The sequence below is a fragment of the Acartia tonsa genome, chromosome 14, assembly GCF_053477335.1.
Source record: "Acartia tonsa isolate MP-2025a chromosome 14, ASM5347733v1, whole genome shotgun sequence".
Lineage (NCBI taxonomy): Eukaryota > Metazoa > Arthropoda > Copepoda > Calanoida > Acartiidae > Acartia > Acartia tonsa.
The window spans coordinates 6,092,126-6,113,162 of NC_137273.1; the positions used below are offsets into that span (position 1 = coordinate 6,092,126).

Here is a 21,037-nt window from a genome sequence, read left to right on the forward strand (position 1 = left end):
CTCCTTGTTGTTATATGATACTTGCTACCTAGGGATCTAAAGGGATGAGACTATGGCCAATAAATAGATGTATCTCCCCAATGATGATATATATAATTAATCTCTCTGAAAGCATTTGAAACGTTTGTATACTCAACTTATTGAACCAACCAATGAAAAATCAATGAAAGTCCCCAAATTTTTTAAGCCAGCTAATAACAAAATGTCATTATCAATCTTTGGGAACTAGTGTAATTAACAGTCTAATGTTCTTTCCCTGCCTGCTTGCTACCCTTGTTATTACTGCTCTGTATTATCCTTGTCTCTGTGTGTAATAAGAACCTTGCTACCCTTGGTATTACTACTCTGTATTATCCTTGTCTCTGTGAGAAATAAGAACCTTGCTACCCTTGTTATTACTGCTCTGTATTATCCTTGTCTCTGTGTGTAATAAGAACCTTGCTACCCTTGGTATTACTACTCTGTATTATCCTTGTCTCTGTGAGAAATAAGAACCTTGCTACCCTTGTTATTACTGCTCTGTATTATCCTTGTCTCTGTGTGTAATAAGAACCTTGCTACCCTTGGTATTACTACTCTGTATTATCCTTGTCTCTGTGAGAAATAAGAACCTTGCTACCCTTGTTATTACTACTCTGTATTATCCTTGTCTCTGTTAGAAATAAGAACCTTGCTACCCTTGTTATTACTACTCTGTATTATCCTTGTCTCTGTGTAATAAGAACCTTGCTACTCTTGTTATTACTACTCTGTATTATCCTTGTCTCTGTGAGAAATAAGAACCTTGCTACCCTTGTTATTGCTGCTCTGTATCATCCTTGTCTCTGTGTGTAATAAGAACCTTGCTACCCTTGTTATTACTACTCTGTATTATCCTTGTCTCTGTGAGAAATAAGAACCTTGCTACCCTTGTTATTACTACTCTGTATTATCCTTGTCTCTGTGAGAAATAAGAACCTTGCTACCCTTGTTATTACTACTCTGTATTATCCTTGTCTCTTTGAGAAATAAGAACCTTGCTATATTTGGTATTACTACTCTGTATTATCCTTGTCTCTGTGAGAAATAAGAACCTTGCTACCCTTGGTATTACTACTCTGTATTATCCTTGTCTCTGTGAGAAATAAGAACCTTGCTACCCTTGTTATTACTACTCTGTATTATCCTTGTCTCTGTGAGAAATAAGAACCTTGCTACCCTTGTTATTACTACTCTGTATTATCCTTGTCTCTGTGAGAAATAAGAACCTTGCTACCCTTGTTATTGCTGCTCTGTATCATCCTTGTCTCTGTGTGTAATAAGAACCTTGCTACCCTTGTTATTACTACTCTGTATTATCCTTGTCTCTTTGAGAAATAAGAACCTTGCTATCTTTGGTATTACTACTCTGTATTATCCTTGTCTCTGTGAGAAATAAGAACCTTGCTACCCTTGGTATTACTACTCTGTATTATCCTTGTCTCTGTGAGAAATAAGAACCTTGCTACCCTTGTTATTACTACTCTGTATTATCCTTGTCTCTGTGAGAAATAAGAACCTTGCTACCCTTGTTATTACTACTCTGTATTATCCTTGTCTCTGTGAGAAATAAGAACCTTGCTATCTTTGGTATTACTACTCTGTATTATCCTTGTCTCTGTGAGAAATAAGAACCTTGCTACCCTTGGTATTACTACTCTGTATTATCCTTGTCTCTGTGAGAAATAAGAACCTTGCTACCCTTGTTATTGCTGCTCTGTATCATCCTTGTCTCTGTGTGTAATAAGAACCTTGCTACCCTTGTTATTACTACTCTGTATTATCCTTGTCTCTTTGAGAAATAAGAACCTTGCTATCTTTGGTATTACTACTCTGTATTATCCTTGTCTCTGTGAGAAATAAGAACCTTGCTACCCTTGGTATTACTACTCTGTATTATCCTTGTCTCTGTGAGAAATAAGAACCTTGCTACCCTTGTTATTACTACTCTGTATTATCCTTGTTTTGTGTAATAAGAACCTTGCTACCCTTGTTATTACTACTCTGTATTATCCTTGTCTCTGTGAGAAATAAGAGCCGTGAGAAATCCTGACCTTGAATGAAGGCCTAGAAATTGTCAGGAATTTCAAGGGATATGTTGTTTATTTTCTCAGAGATGGATGTATCTTTGGAAATTATGTATTTATGTATTATTATTATTCCTGACAATATTTAGTGTAGTTTTAAGAATGGTGTCATAATTTAATTCAATTTTACTTACTGCTGTAAAGTCAGAAGGCATAAACTTTTAAAATTGCATGCTGATCCTAAACATATACGAAGATGAATGTATTGACAACAAAACAGGCATATAATTACAATTTACAGTTAGGACTCCCAGTAAAAGATATTATTTAAGTGTGGTCCCTAACCCTGCAAGGCCTATACATGTGGTGCTCTTACCCAGTACCCTATGCAACCTAACCTAGACTGAGCTAAAGTAAACCAAACAAACAAAGAAATGACCTCCCCCCCCCCCCCTCCTTGTTTTCAATTAAATTTTAACTCAGGGGGGGTGGAGCGGTTTTCTGTGCTTAACTAGGTACATTGAGGTAAACCACCGACGAAAAAAGCTATGCTTTATTATCCCTGTGGTATTAAATACTCTCTGAACATTTAAGATTAAAATCTCATATAATTATTTTGTTATGTTTCTTTCTTACAAGGTTTTCAAACTTAAAAGTTAGTATAATAAAAAATGTTTATGTCCATACAGTTTTTATCAGATAGAAAGAGGACATTGAACTGAACAATCTAATGGCACCCAAGCTTTAACATGTTATCTTATTCGTTGGCTGAAAAACTTTACTTTTATTAGATTTGAAGGGTTGGTTCTTAACTAATAGTGCCCAACCTTTTTTACCAATAAATTTAATCTACAGAAGGAGTAGAAGATTCAAAAAGAAAAGTTATTAAAATTTGATAAAATACCTCCATATGACATAGATACCTATATAATATATATAAGGCTTTCCTATAAAGGAGATACATTTCGGTCCATGCAGCGGTTAGATAGACAGACAGTTACTTACATTTTTATACTTTTTTGTGTGGATTAAAGTGTTCTTTTAAATAAATTGTTAATCTACGCTTTTTGGTATGTTGTCATTCTTATTTACAACTATAAGCGTACATGCCTTCCCCCTTGTGCATCTCTGTAGGTTTAAAAACCCCCTAGCAAAACCCTGTGCACTCACCGTTTAAAACCTTTTAGTAAAAATACCTAATTCATTTTTAACCTTGAAATTTATGTAATTTTGATGTGAAAATAATTCTAATATTGTTAAGAAAATTTTTATCATTTAATGACATTGTATCTTAATTACTAATGTTTACTGAAAACAAGGATGACAACATTCTTAAAAGCGAACAAAAAAATGCTAACTAAAATAGATGGACTGGGATTATACATTAAGAAACTTAGAGTAATCACTGATCAACACAGTTTATTTAAACAAACATTTTATGTTTATTTATTCACTAATTTATCAGTTGGTATTTAAATAAATAAAATCTTTCATATCTTACAATACGTTTTTTTGTCTGAAGCTAAAGATCTTAAACATCGCATGTCTGATTATGTTGTTCTTCTCATGGAAGCTTTTTAAATCTCTGATGTGGTTTGAGGCCGTTTTGCTGACCTCCTCAAACCTTACGTAGAGGCTAAGGGCGAAGCAATAATATTTGAAAAAATATAGGATGATTAAAACGTACATTTAACGACTTGATTATGGAGGTACTGCACTGAAAAGATTGTGCCTGATCTTACTATGAATCAAGTTTTAGATTATTTCAAATACTATATACTCTATTTTTACTTTAATGCCGACAATTACAGCACTCCTGTGATAACACTAATAAATACTGATTGGTCAAATATATAAACTGTATCTTTACTCAATACCACCAATTCAAACGTAACAAAAAAGATTACAGGGAATTGAAACCTTTAATTTAGAAGTAGAAAAATACTATGATTGATAATTTGTAAAGGTAATATTTATTTTTATGTTTTAAAACTCTTCATAAAGACATTATCTTAACCGGTATGCTTTTGAAGTACTCCATTCATAAAAATATTATCTAGGCCTATATGATTTACATTACCATAAGAACTATTTTAATAATGAAGTGGGGAAAATGTAAAAGTTGGATCTTTAATCAGAGAGACAAAATATTAATCATAGATTATATTTTTACTAGCTTTAACTAAATTTTATGGGTTTTTTTTGTTCAATATTGTGAAAAATGTTTATTGTATAAATCTTATAACCCCCCCCCCCCCCCTATTGCTAGCTATCTATAATATTATCTATAACAAATAAACATATGTAGATCATATTAAGCGGTTAGGGAAAATAAGGGTGAAATAACCTTCCTGAGGGCTAAATAAATTGTTATACACGATAACATATTGTTATAGCGCTTTCTACAGTCATTTAATAATGGCAGTATGACATCAAAGTAGTAGGATAACTTTTATAGATACTGATATTGTGTTTCTAAGTCGATAACATTGTTGTTATTAGACATTATCCTAAAGATTCAAGAACAATTATGTCCAAAAGTATCGCAACAATAACAAATAATAATAACAGTAAACAATCGATAAAACAGACAAAAATAATTATGAAGAAGCCTGGGATGAGAGGACATTGGATTGTAAATTACACTTGTACCCAAAGTTTTATAACCATGTTGTCTTATATCGGAGGCTTTGGGTACTTTTATTAAAGTAGGTTCAAACTAGTAAAGTCCAAATATATCAACCAATAATTTTATCTATAAAGAAGGGATAAGTCATTTCATTGTCATTGGGGAAGTATATGAATTTATCCTTCATTGCCATATCTCTAAAGATCCCTAAATTTGGTACCAGTCACATTTTCCCTAAATACTTCTCTAGGGAGGATTAACCTCCAAAACCAACCCATAAAAGAATAGTTCAGGCGGTCTGTATATAATCTTCTTGAGATATTATTTGGGAAAGAGGTGGGGGGGGGGGGGTGTAGGAAATGTTTAATTTTGTCCTTGTCTACTTGCTGCGCTAATAATAGATAGAACTATCTTATTTGTTTATAGAAAGAATTTGATAAATCATGCCTATAATTTACTTAACACCCAAAATATTTGTAAAATCATGAAATTTTAAACTAGCTTAGTCAATGGTTATCCTGTAAAACAGCTAACCGTCGCGTTGGACCGATTGAGTTCTGTGTTTTCTGAGAACATAATAGTGTTTTATCCGATTCACAACCTCTGAATTTAAAAAAAAAGTTCTGAGCCATTGGACTTGGAATTAAAATTAATAATCTTGTATTTTTATTCTGCTATCCACAGAACAAAATGCTTTGTCTACGATGTGTCACAGTTTTTAAAAGCGAAGGTTTTCTTTAATTAGGGTCGGTCCGTCCGTCCGTACGTCCGTCTGTCACATACGGATAGCTTTTTTCGTTGATTTAGGCATGTTAGAATTGTCCTATCGATTTCAAACTTTGCATGATGGTTCCTGTAGTAGTTAGGTACGATTTAGAAAGCGTAGCAACTCTATAATCGTTAACAGAATGTCCGTACGTCCAGTTTTAACATGTTTTTTACTGTTTTAACAATGTAATAAAATCATCCGATTGATCTGATTTTTGGATTACTGATTCCAATTACAATAAGGCACAATACTATGAGCGAAGCATCTCTATAATCAATTCCTAAAAATGTCAGTATGTCCTTAAACAGAATTTTGTATTGAAGAAAATATTTTAACAAATTTACGTATAATTTTGTCAAAACTTATAATACAATATTCTTATTTTGTATATTTAGTTCTGACACTCTAAAACAGTTAATAATTGTCTATCATTCCGTTTCGCTTTTAAGGATGTTGTCATCCTTGTTATTAAATGATCAACAAACCTTTTTCAACGAAAAAATTTAGTCACTATCTTTTTTAAGGTATTAATTTTTCTATCAATCTAACAATTTTATCTCCCAAAAGTTTTAATTTGGTTGGTTTATGGTATAAGTTTAAAAAATGCGTCACCTTAGTTTCTTATGAATAATACCAATTGCGTAAGTTTTTAAATCAAATTTTTTCTACATTTAAGGTCATTTCGTACCTCTTTCGTTAATTTAGAAATGTTAGAATATTCCCATCCATTTTAAACTTGAGTACAGTTTTAAAAGAATAGCAATCATATAATCATGTTACCCAATCGTTCGCATGTCACTTCGATAAAATAATACTAGACATATTTTGTAATCTACAGAAGGGGCTATTTTGTGTATTATCAGTGAAGATACACATCAATTTATCGGCCATTGTCTTATCCCTTTAGATCCCTGATCCAATGGCCTTTCCCTGTATCTCTAACCAAAAATGTCTAATTACTAATTTTGACATTTTGACAGTTTTGGATAAAAAGGAGATTAAGATATTAAAGTTGTCCAAACAAAATCACGAAACGAATGCATTTTTAGCGTTCAGTGAAAAGCGTCATTTTTCATTACCCGAGCAGAATCGTTTGTGCTGTTATTAAATCAACCTAATTCTGTCATGTAGTCATTTAGTCTAAGAGGGATAACGGACTTTTGACTATAAATGGATCTTCCATCCAATCTTTATGAACTAATTTCTGTCTTTGGTAAGCTATGATTGAAGAATTTAACATGAATGGATGGTGCTAATCTTTTCCAGCATTTTCCAGGTAGGTATCGGACATCAGTTTGCAAATTACACTACTACCCAAAGTTTTAAAAACATGATATCTCAGAAAAATCTTGGCTTAAAATCTTTTTATACTTTCATCCAATCCCGATTGATTGCTTTAAAGAAGCAGTTTTCATCTTTTCAACCATTAATTTTCATCTAATGAACTCTGCGTTTTAACAGTTTTTGAAAAACATTTTAAGCTACTATCACTACTTTTTATCTACTTCTTTTCTTTAATTTTATCATCTCTTTATCTCTCCCCTTTCTCTTTCTTTCTTTCTGCCTCCCTCTCTCGCTCGCTCTTTTTCTTTTAATTTTCTCTCTTTTTGTTAAGATATTTTTATATTGTTTAATATTGACAATCGTTTAAGCAATGACATTGATTTTTAAAAGAAGCATAATCTTTTGTAGCGAAGCTAATATACAAGTTAACAGTTTCTTGGTCGTTGGTCTTATATTGCTATCCGTTTACCATAAGGTATTAATTCAGTTCCATTTAAGAATAATCATCAAATAGTCCTTCTTTATAGATCTGATTAATTTATTAATTTAGGCAAGGTAGAAGTGTCATGCCGATTTCAAACTTTGCCCGATGATTCTTGAAATAAATAATTGGACAGTTAACATAACAAAGCAAATCTACAATTATTTCAAAAAAAAATCCGTTGTTTTTAATATTTTAGATTTTAAAGATATTTAAACATCAAATTCTAACTTAGCGTAGAATAGCGATCCTAGGACGATATGGTACCATGTTAAAACCGAAATATTTGAATAATCAAATATCCTGTATCAAAGCAATTTAAAGCGATTTATTATGTTTCGAATTCTTCCTTCGTTTTTAGCATTAAACAATCACGCAACCTACCTTATTAAACTTAAAAAATCCTATATTCTTCCAAAATTATCTTTTCCATTCATTGATCATGTTATCTATCTTTCTGTCTTTTCTTCCTTGTCTTCTTTTTATTTATCTATCTATTAAACATCTTTAATCAAGTTACTATTAATCTATCTATCTACCAATCTATTCATAGATATACATATGTCTATTCATCCATTCATCCTGTTATCTTTTTATCTAACGATTTATCACATATTTGTCAAGTTATTAAAATATGTCTATCTATCCATCCATCCAACCTGTCAATCTATAAATGTATTTTTATCTTCGATGTTTTTATCTTTCTTTTAATCTATCTATCCATCGATAGATATATCTTTATATAACTCTATCTATCTATATATCTACCTATATATCTCTTTATCCATCTATATATGTATAGGGGCTGTAGCCCCCCACTGTTTTAAGCTGTGCTGCCATACATAATCATTTCATTTGGTCAACCATTAGGAACCTACGGACAATACAGCAAAATAGACGGATGAAAGTACAAACTATATAAATGTATTGCTAGCTTTCGCAAGTAAAAATTCATTGTGAAAGGTTTATTGAATGAATAAATGTTGTCGTAGACGTTCTGAGAGATTGAAATAATATTAAGGGTGCCATCAACTGCCCACCAAGGCCTCCTAAGTCAGTATCGGGAAAGAATTGTGACCTATGTCGTTAATTTCAATTCTTGTTTACAGATTACTGAAAACTATCAGGTGTAATAACAAGAGAAAGAAAAGAAGTTTATTATCATTAAGTTTATGTGTCTGTTTTGAATTTAAGTTTTTGATTAAAGTTACAATTTATCGTCATATAAACTTGTTTTTTTATTAAATAGCGATGCCTGTAATCAACAGGATTCGTTTTATATTTTACATTATAATTTAGCTGAAAATAAGAAACGTTAAAGAAATGAATAGTAAAACTTGAAGTTTCGCCTTAGTTTGGCTATATAGCTATAGTCTTTATTTATACATAAGTGTTTTTCTGTTTGTCTGTACGTCCGTCTGCCTGGCAGTCTGTCTGTACATATGTGTAATACTCACAAATCTTAAAGATTACTTATTTTTTTCTGTTTAAAAAGCTAACTATCAATGTACATATAACATTTTCAAAGCAGCAATCAACATATCCTTTATAAAAAACAAGGATAACAACATCCATAAAAGCGAAGCACTGAAACGGTAGGACAAACGGACATTAACACTTGTATAGTGTCAGAACTGAATAATCAGAATATAAAAGTATAAGAGTCGAAGCAAAATTGTAAGTAAATTTGTTGAAAATCTGCTTGATACAGGATAATGTTTATGGACATAATTACATTTTTAGGACTTGATTATAGAGTTGCTTTGCTTATAATATTGTACTTTGTTGTCCCAGTAATCTCTATACCAAAAATAAGATCAAACGGATAATTAGATCACATAAAAATTTGTTATTTAAAAAGTAGAAAAATCAACTTGTTTAAAATGGACGTATGGACATTCTGGTAATGATTATAGAGTTGCTACGCTTTCCAAAATCGTACCAAACTACAACAGGAATGACCATGCAAAGTTTGAAATCGATAGGACAATTCTAACATGCCTAAATTAACGAAAAAAGCTATCTATATCGGACGGACGGACGGGGGGACCGACGTACGGACGGTCCGACCCTAATTATAGAAAATCTTTTAAAAACAGGGTGAACCGAAAATGATATGCGCCTCATTTACAACGTAGCTTCCCATTGGTACTAGGAAATATCATAACTATTTTTAAGGGAGAGTGCCTTCGCCCTCCTAAAAGAAATCGCCCCTAGAAAGAAATTATAACTATTTTTTTATTGTAATATTTACTAGCAAATATTAATAATATCAAATTAAATCGATTGTTTTAAAAGCTACCTTTACAGCTAAAGTTTTTAAAATCATAAAAATTCCCTACGTAGGCCTACCTTTTTATATGACTCCTAAAGATAAAAAGTACTAGTAATATAACAGTAAATGAACAGTCCAGCAATAAGCTGTTATTCTACAGTAATTATATGGTATTAAATCATTTTAAGGGAACAGCCTTATGCCTTTGCTTATAACATTATGTTTAAAGAAAATATGTTTTCATAGTACAGACAATATTACATAGTAGCAAAATTAATAGTATTACATATTAAACTAAAAACTTTAAATGTTTGGGTTTTCTTTCCCAAAAAAACATACTAACTATTAAAGGTAAAAAGATTTCTCTTCCCTTTAATCTCTGTTTTTGCTTCGTTAAAATTAAAAAGAGTTTTCATTTGCTTTTTGCTAATATATAATTTTGGCAGAAATGTGATCTAACTTGAATCCAAGCGAACTGGCCTTCAAATAAGGCCTACGGCTCACATAGGCATACGAGAACACACACATACACACACTCACACACAACTACAAAGTAGAAGGGTATTACTATAAAGGGTCAGTTGTAAGAGGTATAATATGAAACAGCAAAATTTATTATTAAATTATAGAGCTATTTTTGTTGTAGCTTCTCCCCTACCATTTCAGCTATTTTTTGTTGATAGTTGCTGCGCCCTTACCATCCAGGAAAGAATAGTAGTAAAGTAGCCTTAAACCTTACTAAGACTAGGTTTGAGGCATGATATGTTTTCTCCCAATTCTAATAAAACGTGCCAAGTTTCAGAACAAGAAGAGAATACCAACCAAGTTGAAGCCAATCTCCAACTCATATGACAAAGTATAAACTTAACTACCAAACCGAATAAGTTAAACGCAATATTGTCAAAGTTTACAACATTTAGCTGGTTAGACTAAATTGATTCAAGTGATAGATGTGATAAACAATTCAACTTTGCCAAAGAAAAACAGTTCAATTCAATACTTTAAACTTAGATTAAAATTATGTTATGAAGTACTTATAAGCTATAATTTGTGAGAATATTAAATAAAGCTAGATTTTCCAAGAATAAATAAATAAAGATTTATCCAATGCTTAATTAAACTCTAGCAAGCTACCAGGTGTATTTAGCTTTTCTTATAACAATAGAAACTCAGAGTAAACTGCATAGCCGGCTTATACAAGTACAACTTGATGCGCTACCGTACCCTTACTCCTAGAATCCAAGCTATTAAGCTACAGAGCTGTACTAATCAGTGTCCCAAAATCTAATTCAGCATGTATTATACAACTTAATATTTCTTATCAAGCATCCTTAAAGAGAGGTACAACTATAGAGGTTCCCATGTTCCGGTGTGCTCCAGGGCCTCTGGAGTGTCAACCAGTGCGAGTGTCCCCCTAGGGCCGCGACCAATGGCCACAAATATACTAGCATTCTCTAGGGCCTCTAGAGTGTCATCTAGTTGCAATTGCTTGTACACAAGGCTCTCAATTGCATTTGTGTCGTGCGTTTCAGTCCCTAAAGCTCCAAACGCCTACAGATAGCTGTCCTTTAATCTCTAGTAATTTTGCAAAACTTAAAATATTTGTATCTACTATATATGTAATTGCTAACCACGTTGATTCCTAACCCTCAACTAAGAATGATTCTATTTTTGCACGTGAATAATTCCTAATCAAGTTGGAGGAAAGAACTCCACTCTTTACTAACGTTTTCCAAAGGTACTAGGGCTTTCTAACAAGTTTTGATATTAGCAACTACTTTGAATTTCTAAATAAAAAGAATCATCAAAGTATTTTTGATGTTACTTTATATTTAGACAATATAGTAGCAAAGGTCCTTTAATAAGTTGTACATGTAGACTATCATAACCTAATGAATATCAACTATATACATAACCACTAATCACGCTATTCCCTCCGCAGGAATAACTCCGCTCTTTACTAACCGCTTCCAAAGGTACTAGGGCTTTCTAACAAGCTTTAAATTAGTAATTATTTTGCTTTCTAAGAAAAAGTCTATTAGATAAAGAATATTTAAATAATAAACATTTACCAAGATAATATAGAGGCAAAGGTCCTTTAGTAAGTTATGATATGCTTATAAGTTAAGTTTTTAAATTAGTTTTACTTTTACTCTTAAACTGCTTAAGTAATGGCAAAATTAATACAAAGACCTAAGTGTTGTAAACACTTCCACGCGAAGATCTCCTATTATTTATTAACTTTTGTGCAATAAAGAATTGTTGTCTCACAACTTTAAGTTCAAATTATTCAATATATACCAAAGTGAAAAATGTACTAAGTGTTTATTGTTTATACTTTATTGTTGATTAAATGTGAGTATCATAGTTTAGTATTGTATTCTAACATAAGTATAATAATGTTTTTTAAGTTATTTTCAATTATTTTATATAAGGTTAAATATGTTTTATGACAGTTAAAACATATCTTTGGATTTGCAAAGTGTAAACCATAAGTTCTTAAAAAGAAAGTAAACTTTAAAATTATAATATTTGATTCTTTAAGATTTTCTTTACACTTGACATGTATTTGTTTGTTATCCAAATACTTTGAAAAATAATCATCAAACTTCATTATGTTTTGTAAATTTACAAGTCCAAAGATATAATAGTTAAACTTAGATAAATTTGCTAAAGATAGATTTTTATTAAGCAGCATAAGTATATGATTTTTCAGAACTTAGACTATTTTTCTAGTTTTGAGCTTCATTTGATTTTTACAAGTCCCAACAGGGAACTTGTAAAATTTCTATAAATCTCAATAAGAGCAAAACAGAAATTAAGATAAATGAAAAATTGATACACATAAAAATAAACACCATCCTTATAAAAACTAACAGAATGGTTAAGAAAAGAGATAGTATACAGATAAACACATTAGATAGGTTAAACATTAAGAGATACAGAGGTTAAATAAAAGATTACGAGTGAATGAGTGTGCAAGGCTCATTGAGAACCAAATACTTTGCTGCTCTATTTATACTGAGATCTTAGAATGTTCTAGAATTTAGTTAATGGCATAATCTGATGCAATCCTAGTTTGTTGTGCAATAAAAGTATAACAAAAACTTCTACATCAGTTTTTGTCATATAATAAAGAAGATTCTGGAAACTTACACATGATGCAATATTAGCTATTTATGTCATAATAAAACTTCTATATCATTTTTTGTCATATAATAAAGAAGATTCTGGAAACTTGCACATGATGTAATATTAGCTGTTTATATCATAATAAAACTTATTCATTGGTTTTTGCTTGTATAATTAAAGTGTTTCTAAGAACATTCTAGTATCTATATACAATTACATAATACAAAATAATGATGAAATTATTGAATCACAGTAAATAACTATACTCTTGTTTCCTACAAAAAGTCTAGAATATTCTAGATATAAAACACAATTATATAACTTTGAATCGTTGTGCAATCCTAGTTTTTGCTCTTGTAAAATTGTAGCAAAAACTGCACTTTCTGTGGGAAACTCAAAATATACTAATACTTGGTTTTTTTTTTATGTATTTTAAAACTACAATTCTTTTTATGTTTTTTTTTTTGTATTTAGAACTTTTTTTTTTAATTTACTGGACATTAGTCAAATTGATTTTTTGTGTATTTTTTAATAAAAAGTAAATCATCCTTCCCTCTCTGCATAAAAAACAAAAAAAAATTTTCAATTGACGAGGGTGAAATCATTTTGTCTATGTTTCAAAACAAGGGTAAAAATTAGAGCAGGAGTCAGTCTCAGGATACTTCCACTTGGAAGAGAGACAAAAAGTAAGTTGAATCCTGAGTCACTGAACAAATTTCTGATATTAACCAGAGATAAATCCAGAAACCTATCAACGTTCATTTTTCCCTCCCCTGAGAATTTAGCTCTAATCTTTGAGCGAATCTCGTCCCTTGTATGGGGTATCCAAAAAATGTCCTCAGGGAAATACCCATACAATTTGAGACACTGGGCACTCATGTACCCAGAGTCCACGAGATATAGCTCTTCCCCTTGGCTAAGAAGCACATTCAGGTCTCTAGGATTGTCCACTGGTACAATCCCATAGACCTTATCCACGAAGGTACATGAGTCAAGAATTTCCTGATCCTGTGCTCCAAGGCAAATATATTGGGAGCTGGGTATTGTTGTTGGACAACCATACACTTGGATCAGGTTTGTCTTAGTCTCATACAACTTCTGGTAATAACTGCTTCTATAGTGCTGTCTAATTACTAATTGATTACTTTCACTATCTTTAGTACTGGCATTAAAGAAACAAAAATGGGGTGGGGGTGGTTGAGCAAAGAGATGGATATACTTCTTAGTCATGCTTTGTAATGCTGGCCTAAACCCCCCGCTACTTATGCTTGCCTGTTGAACTCTATGGATTCCCCAAGTTTCCCTAAACCTACTGAGAAGATTGAGTTCAACATTATTCTCATCAATTCTGAGCATGCAAGGAAGTATAGCTGCTCTTTTCTCAACTGCCCCTGTGAGTACAGCAAGTTTATCATAGTAGAGATTGTGTTTGAACAATGTTTCACTATCTATGTCTGTCAACTTATAATTAAATTTTTGTGTACAAGCTAAATAGGGTGATAGAGCATAACTTGGTTTAAAAATCAATGACGTGTTTGTGATTTCTGACAGTGTTGACTTCTCAGAAAAGGGGAGTGAAAAGTAAAAAGGTGAGTAAAGAGCCCGCCTATTCTGAATCTTTCTTTCAAGAAGATTTTTCTCTGCTGGGATGGAAAAAGACGTATTACAGTGATCGCCGATGAGGACAGGGAAGCTTTTTCTAATCAATCTTGGACTATCAAACCCCTCTAAAATTTCGAAGTCGTCGAAATCTTCAGCTACCTCATACGAATTTTCACTAACCTCCTTGTTCTCTGACTCTCCCTGACCATTCTCTTTGTTGACAACATGATGGCCGTTTGTTGTTGCAGGTGTACAGACCTCCATGTCTAAATAAAATATTTTTTTGGTCACCCTGTTGTTAGATAATATGTTCCTTTAGTCTTAAAACAACTTCATTATAGTAAAGTGTTTTTTATTTGGGTGTTTTTCTCCATGATGCCACTTTTAAGAAATTGGCTTATTGACTTCAGTTATGAAAATGATGTGCATGATGAGAAAGTGATGCTTTACACTACACAACCCAATCTATCTGTTAAAGATGCGTTGAATATTAGTGATTCCTCCTATGTTGATTTTTCCTCTGACTACTTTACTACTTTTCCATCTTCCCCTGACATTCCTTTCTTGGAATCTACTTTAGAAAAACCAGCTCTATTGCAAGAAACTCTAACCCAGCTTGCTACACATCTATCTACTGATAACTCAAAGTTACCTTCAGTTACATCTGAGGCTTCAACAGCTGCTCCATCCTCTGTATTCTCACCAACCTCATCAGCCTCTTTGCTTTCAGTAGGGGCACCCTTATCCTCAGCAACCACTTTAGAATCTGATGTAGCAACGCTGTCTTCTCCGTTGCCAACGCCCACAACTTCGCCTCCATCATCAAGAGTGGTCTCATCTCCGTCCACCACGACGATAACTTCAGGTTCCGGTCTCTCAATTATCTCTATGTCTACCTCCACCTCCTCCTCTCGCCGGGTCTTGGAGGCAGATTCTGAGGAACTTTCTGAACCTATCATTTTTAATAAAATGTATTTTTTTTATAGCCCAGGTTATTTCTCCATTTTGGTTATTGGTGGTACAATTCTAGTGGCCCTATTTCTTATCCTAATATTACTTGCTTTGCTTGCATTGGGTAAGATTTTATTTTATGCTATTTTATGAAATTAATTTGCAGACTTTTTTATTGGGTGCGAACGATTTTATAGTCTGTTAGTCTATATAGATTATATATATTTATGATACTATTATCAAAAAGATCAAATTTCAATTTTTAAAATGGCCAATACTGATCGCGTGTGTCCAAAAAATTATAAGAATAAGATGGAAAAAATAAAATTAAACCAATAGATATTATTTTTAGACTTTAATTTGGTTTATTTTGCTTTTGTTATATTCTCTTTTACTTTAATTAAATTTCCTTATTCATAATGTCGTCTTCGTGTATAGGTTTCGCGATTTTCATTTTTCAAACTTCATAATTATCAGCGGCATTCTTAATTTCTATTGCGTATTTACTAGAACGGTTAAATTTAAAAGAAAACTTATTATTTTTGTTGTTAATTGATTTTTTATTCGTAGGTCAAAAGTGTACTAAAAAGATTAAACGGCGTTCCCAGCAGAGTCAAACGGCTAGCTCAAGAGTTCATCGTGCTACCCAGAAAAACCTTGATCCTACCAAATATTTTAATACTACTAATTTTGGCCCCAATTTGTCTACTATCCCTCCTGACTCCGTTGTGAATAATCTGCAAAAATCTTTTTCAATCTAAAGTTTACTTAGTGTTTCCTATTGTTCTTGAGATAAACTAAATTCATACTTTCTATTACAGTTTAGAATTTTCATCTCTTGTGTAACTGAAAAGTACCAACTGCTAATAAGTTTTTTTTACAGTAGTGTCAACAAAACAATTAAGCCCTGTAAGAACTATAAAAAAATTGCCAACCTATGTTTTAACAAGGCGAATCCCCCTATTATACAGTTGTATATTATCCCAAAAAAAAATGTTCTTTAAACACTATTATCTCTCTACTAATATTATCAATGCTTAAACTAATAAACACAAACATCAGTATGGATTATGCTTACCTATATATCTTTACTAATAATGTCAATAGATAAATTAATACCTATAATTATTGAGTTTAGATTTACTTACCTATTACTATAAAAAATTTTAATTTCAGATTTTTTTTACAACAATGAGTATCCCGGATGGAAGTTCCCAGATTATCTTAAATAAGATTAAAACAATTCTCAATTCCCTTCTGCAAGAAGAACGCGATGAGGCTACGACCGATAAGTTATTTCTTGGTGCTGTTGCCCTTGGACTTTTGGCTCTCGGGTAAGTTTATTATTTTATTCTCCCCCTTTATTTCATTACTAGAACCAAATCCCCTTTCTCCTCTTTCCTCTCTTAAATATTTTAATTCTGACATTTGCTTATTTGCATTCTCAGCCCCAAAACTGCGTATGGTTAATATTTTTGGATAACAGCTTTTTAGAAATATCATTTGACCTATTTTTTCACCCTTTTGGATGACATATGTTTTCCCTGATAAGTTATGAAGTATGAAATAAACATTACCCAAATAATCAGGATCTATGATCCCACCAGTGCATATTATATTTTTTAAACTTAAACTTGATCTCTCCCTAAGCATAGTAAAATGACTTTCGGGTGCTTTAATTTGGAAACGCAAATCTATCTTGACGCAATTTCTTGGTAAAATCTTTATTAGTCCAGGACTATAAAAGTCCAGACCTACCGATAGCTTTGTAGCCCGGGTAGGTTTTTTGATACTAGCATCCGAAGTAATTACAGCTGTCATTTTTTTTAGAACGGCGGCGGTACTGAGACTGTGTTTTAAAAGGAGAAGACAAAATATTTCCCAACCAGGTAAAGTTTTTTTTTTATCTCCTTTCTAATATGTTAATGACAATTATAAAAAATGTGAGTATAGTAGTATAGATTATAATTAGATTTTTATTTAGTTTATGGTATTGACAGCTGTTTAAAACCCAATATTCGCTATAAGTGATGTTACAGGGATGTAAATATTCTTTAGTAATCATTTAATATAGTTTTAGTTAAAAGCCTTTTTATATTTTAGATCCCGAACGAGATGAGAGCCAAGAACTAGAGTTGCGTCACCATCACCAACAACCCCCTCGGACAAATCAGGCGATTGAAATGATGCCCCAACCCCCTGAGATAAATCTAGAGGTATATCAAATAAGGCTTTTATATCTTCTGAAAGAAATTATTATTTTTACTTTTATAAAAGTCATTCTAAACTTAAATAAACTTTGATATACAGTAGGCTATTTTTTATTTGATTGCATAGAATCCCTGCTAATTATTTATAGGTGTATTAAACTAATTATTAGCTACCTAATTCATTAAGTTTTACTTCGCTTCTGTAACTTTAATATACTAAAATTTTATACTAGGTTTTTGGTAATTAAATTTCTTTAATTCAAATGATTTAATTTACTTCCTTCTAATTTACTTTAAACTCATCAAATCTTAAGTACCCTTTCTATAATATATACTGACTTTTTTTCTGATCATATATACTTTCAGATATTAAAACATAAATTCCTACCTAATAAAAATTTTTATTTATAGGCTCGTCTATCTGCGGAACTGGGACAGTCAAGAAACCCTTTCTTGCTGCCCGTGAATAGAGTAAGAAAAATTTTCCTTATAAACAAATCTTAACTACAGTACCTAGCTTACTATATGTGTAATTACAAATTTTATAAAAGTTTTACAGTATTTTAAAATTAAACTTTTCACCTATTATTTTCTAACAAATTATTTGGTAAAGCTAGTATTGTTTTTAAGTTTTTAAAGTTTTTCATTAAAGTTTTAACTACGCTAAGAAGCATTGCCCTCTGTACTTGCTTAGCTAAACGCATATTAACTTCAATGTATTCAAAAAATGTTGATGACTTATTTAAATCATCAGCTTGCTTATTCTTTCTAATGCAATGTTTACTTTTTTCCTTATTCTTTAAGTTACTAATTTTCTGCATTAATCTTAATCGGGTTTGTTGAATAAGCCATAATAAAATTTCTTCCATGAGTCGTAAATCTATATTGGAAGTCCTAACTATAATTTCATCCCTGCCCCTTAAATTAGAGGAGTTATTTCTAACTATAAGTTTATAGTTCTTTAGTTTGCACATCTTAAAGTTTTTTTTTACTGAAAAATTATTTCCTTATTACAATAAATGAATGCTACTCAATTTTAATTTTGTTTCAGATGGTTCCAAACCCCAATATACACAACTGGTAAAAACTCTGCTTTTGGACCCACCTTTTCGGACTTTCAACTTTCGGACTCAATCTTTTCGGACTTTCAACTTTCGGACTCAATCTGTGATAAAAATTGTGATATACAAATTCAAAATTCTTTAAATTTCAATATTCATAACTGATAAAAAAAACTCTGCTTTCGGACTTTTTTTTATTCGGTCTTTCAACTTTTGGACTTAATCTGTGATAAAAATTGTGATAAAAATATACAAATTCAAAATTCTCTAAATTTCACCACCAAAAATCTCATAAAATTAGTGAAGAAAAATTTCTTAAGTCAAAAGAAATTCTTTATAAATTGTAACTACTCTAAATTTCACCACCAAAAATCTCATAAAATTAGTGAAAAAAAATTTTTTTTTAAATCAAAAGAAATTCTTCATAACTTGTAACTAAACATTTCGGTTTAAAGTTTCTGGCTTAAGTGATAAATATTATTTTTTTTAACTACCTCAATAATTCAAACATAATAAACTACCTCGTGTCTTTTCGTGATAGTAAGCAAACTAAGATCTCAAAGCTTAAATACTTATTATTCTATTTTCTTATATAATTTGGCATGTATAATAAAGATTTCAAAATTTCAAGATTCCTCCATCAAATTCTTATAAAAACAGTGATAAAATTATAAACTAATTCAATTACTATGTAATTTATGAATAATATTTTGTTTTAAAGTTTTTGGCCTAAATAATAACTATATATTTTTTTTTACCTCAGAAAATTCAATTTTGATAAGCTACCTTATATATTTTTTTTTCAAATTTATACTTTAAAAATTGTACATAACTTTTTTTACTTAAACTAAATCTTTCAAAAATTGTAAATAATATTCAAACTTAACTTAAGTACATTGTTGTTTTTTAAACGTGATTCTTCTTTACAAATATTTGACCTCCTCAGTGGTAAAAACTTGTTATTTTTTTAACGCAAACTTATAACTAAATGTTTCGGTTCAATCTTTCGATATAAATTTTAAGTTCCTTTTAGATTTAAAATTCCAATCATACAAATAATGTTAATTATGTAATAATCTTTTAATTTACATCTTGTTTATAGGAAAAGTCTTAGTCTAGATAATTAAAGAATTAAGTTAAGCCTGCTAATTGGATAAATATGTTTATAAAATCTTGCTTCTTGATAAAATTTTCCCGCTATAATTATTCAAAATCTTTTTTCTGTACTTCAATTCTATTTTAATTACCTTTTTATATCCTAATATATCTTAACCTAATCTTAATCTAACAAACTCAATATATAAAGTCTTATTCCAATAAACTTAATTAAACTTTCTTTTGGGAAGGCATTTAAGTTCAAACTAATATTTCTCTTACACTAGAATTTAGTTTTTAAAGTATTGTCCTCTCTCTTCCTTGTAGCATTTGTTAAGATCTTTACAACCTAGGTGTATTCAATCTTAAGTAGGTATAGATATTCTACTACGGCTAATCAATTTAATGATTATTATATAGTTGATTTTCATTTTCGAGATATGTGAACAATTTTATTTAACTAAAGGTCTTTACAACCTGGTGTATTTAACCTATAGATAATGTCATTCTTTTTGTTAGGTATTCTTTTTGCCATTTTTTTAGAGGGAATATACTTGGGTTCCAAAATTGTACTGCTTAAAGAAACACTAGAATTTATACTTTCATTGCCTCAACATATAAGAGTTTAATTAAGATGCTTAAAGGTCCTCTATATATATCTATTTATTTAAAGTTTAAATTTTACTTTAATAATTACTTAGAAAAATTCTTTTTATGTTTTCAACTGAAACTCAACAGTTATTATATTTGGAAAGAAAAACTGGCTTTGTTAAATTTAAATGAAATAAACTTTCCTATATTGCTCTTTAATTTGTTTAAGATCATAGGGAATATTACATTAAAATATTTTTCTAATTTTACTTAGGAATCTACAATTTCAAACGTAAATCTAAAATCTTTTAATTAGGAGAAAAATTAAAGGAATTTTTAATAATCTTTCAAAAATTTCACTATGTAAAATTATGACAAAACTCAAGGCAATAGTTCTACAATTTTGTATTACATATATCTAGTTCTAGACTCCTTCCTAAAACATAAGATCCTATCTAATGTAAGCTATATACTCTATCTTATAAAATTTATTGAAAATTTAAATGATATTATAAAATAAAGCCTACCAGAAAATCTCTTCATTCTTTAATCACTTAAAGTTTTATGTTTCACCGACAAAAGTTTGTTGTAGACATAACTGCTTAAATAATTTTTCCGCCTTATATATTAAAACCAAAATATGATTGAAACAAAGAAAAGTTTTTATTTGTAGTCTCTCTTTAATCGAGTTCGGTCTTTAAAATTCTATTACAATGTTGAAAACACATATGATATTAGTTTTAAAGTTACTCAATATTTTCTGAAAAAAACTTTTAATCGAAAATCCGAAAACGCTTAAAACTAGTTAATAATAACAGTTGTTTCCATGTATAGGGATGAGATACACTTTACTTTGAACATTTTAAATGCATTGGAATGAGATACACTTTACTTTGGATATTTTAAATACAT

General features: G+C 30.7%; 2 protein-coding genes across 2 annotated transcripts; one reads left to right on the forward strand and one right to left on the reverse strand.

The window, feature by feature from the left end:
- Positions 1 to 11,560: 11,560 nt before the first annotated feature.
- Positions 11,561 to 15,176, reverse strand: LOC145306392 (uncharacterized). The gene is made up of 2 exons (XM_080148483.1): positions 14,870 to 15,176; positions 11,561 to 14,483 (listed from the first exon to the last, which is right to left on the reverse strand). The coding sequence occupies exons 1-2, from the start codon at positions 15,174 to 15,176 to the stop codon at positions 13,198 to 13,200; spliced, it is 1,593 nt and encodes a 530-aa protein (XP_080004609.1). The 3' UTR covers positions 11,561 to 13,197.
- Positions 15,177 to 16,359: 1,183 nt separating this feature from the next.
- LOC145306393 (uncharacterized) lies at positions 16,360 to 18,462 on the forward strand. The gene is made up of 5 exons (XM_080148484.1): positions 16,360 to 16,502; positions 16,999 to 17,057; positions 17,272 to 17,384; positions 17,790 to 17,849; positions 18,430 to 18,462. Exons 1-5 carry the CDS (start codon positions 16,360 to 16,362, stop codon positions 18,460 to 18,462), a joined length of 408 nt encoding a protein of 135 aa, XP_080004610.1.
- The last annotated feature ends 2,575 nt before the right edge of the window (positions 18,463 to 21,037 follow it).

Excerpts from the sequence above, each read along its gene's own strand:
- LOC145306393 (XM_080148484.1), top strand. The coding sequence starts at position 16,360 with ATGAGTATCCCGGATGGAAGTTCCCAGATTATCTTAAATAAGATTAAA. Across the intron at positions 16,503-16,998 it reads CTTGGACTTTTGGCTCTCGG|AACGGCGGCGGTACTGAGAC; the intron begins GTAAGTTTATTA and ends CATTTTTTTTAG. Across the intron at positions 17,385-17,789 it reads CCCCTGAGATAAATCTAGAG|GCTCGTCTATCTGCGGAACT; the intron begins GTATATCAAATA and ends TTTTATTTATAG.
- LOC145306392 (XM_080148483.1), bottom strand. The coding sequence starts at position 15,176 with ATGATAGGTTCAGAAAGTTCCTCAGAATCTGCCTCCAAGACCCGGCGA. Across the intron at positions 14,484-14,869 it reads AGCCTCAGATGTAACTGAAG|ACATGGAGGTCTGTACACCT; the intron begins GTAACTTTGAGT and ends TATTTTATTTAG.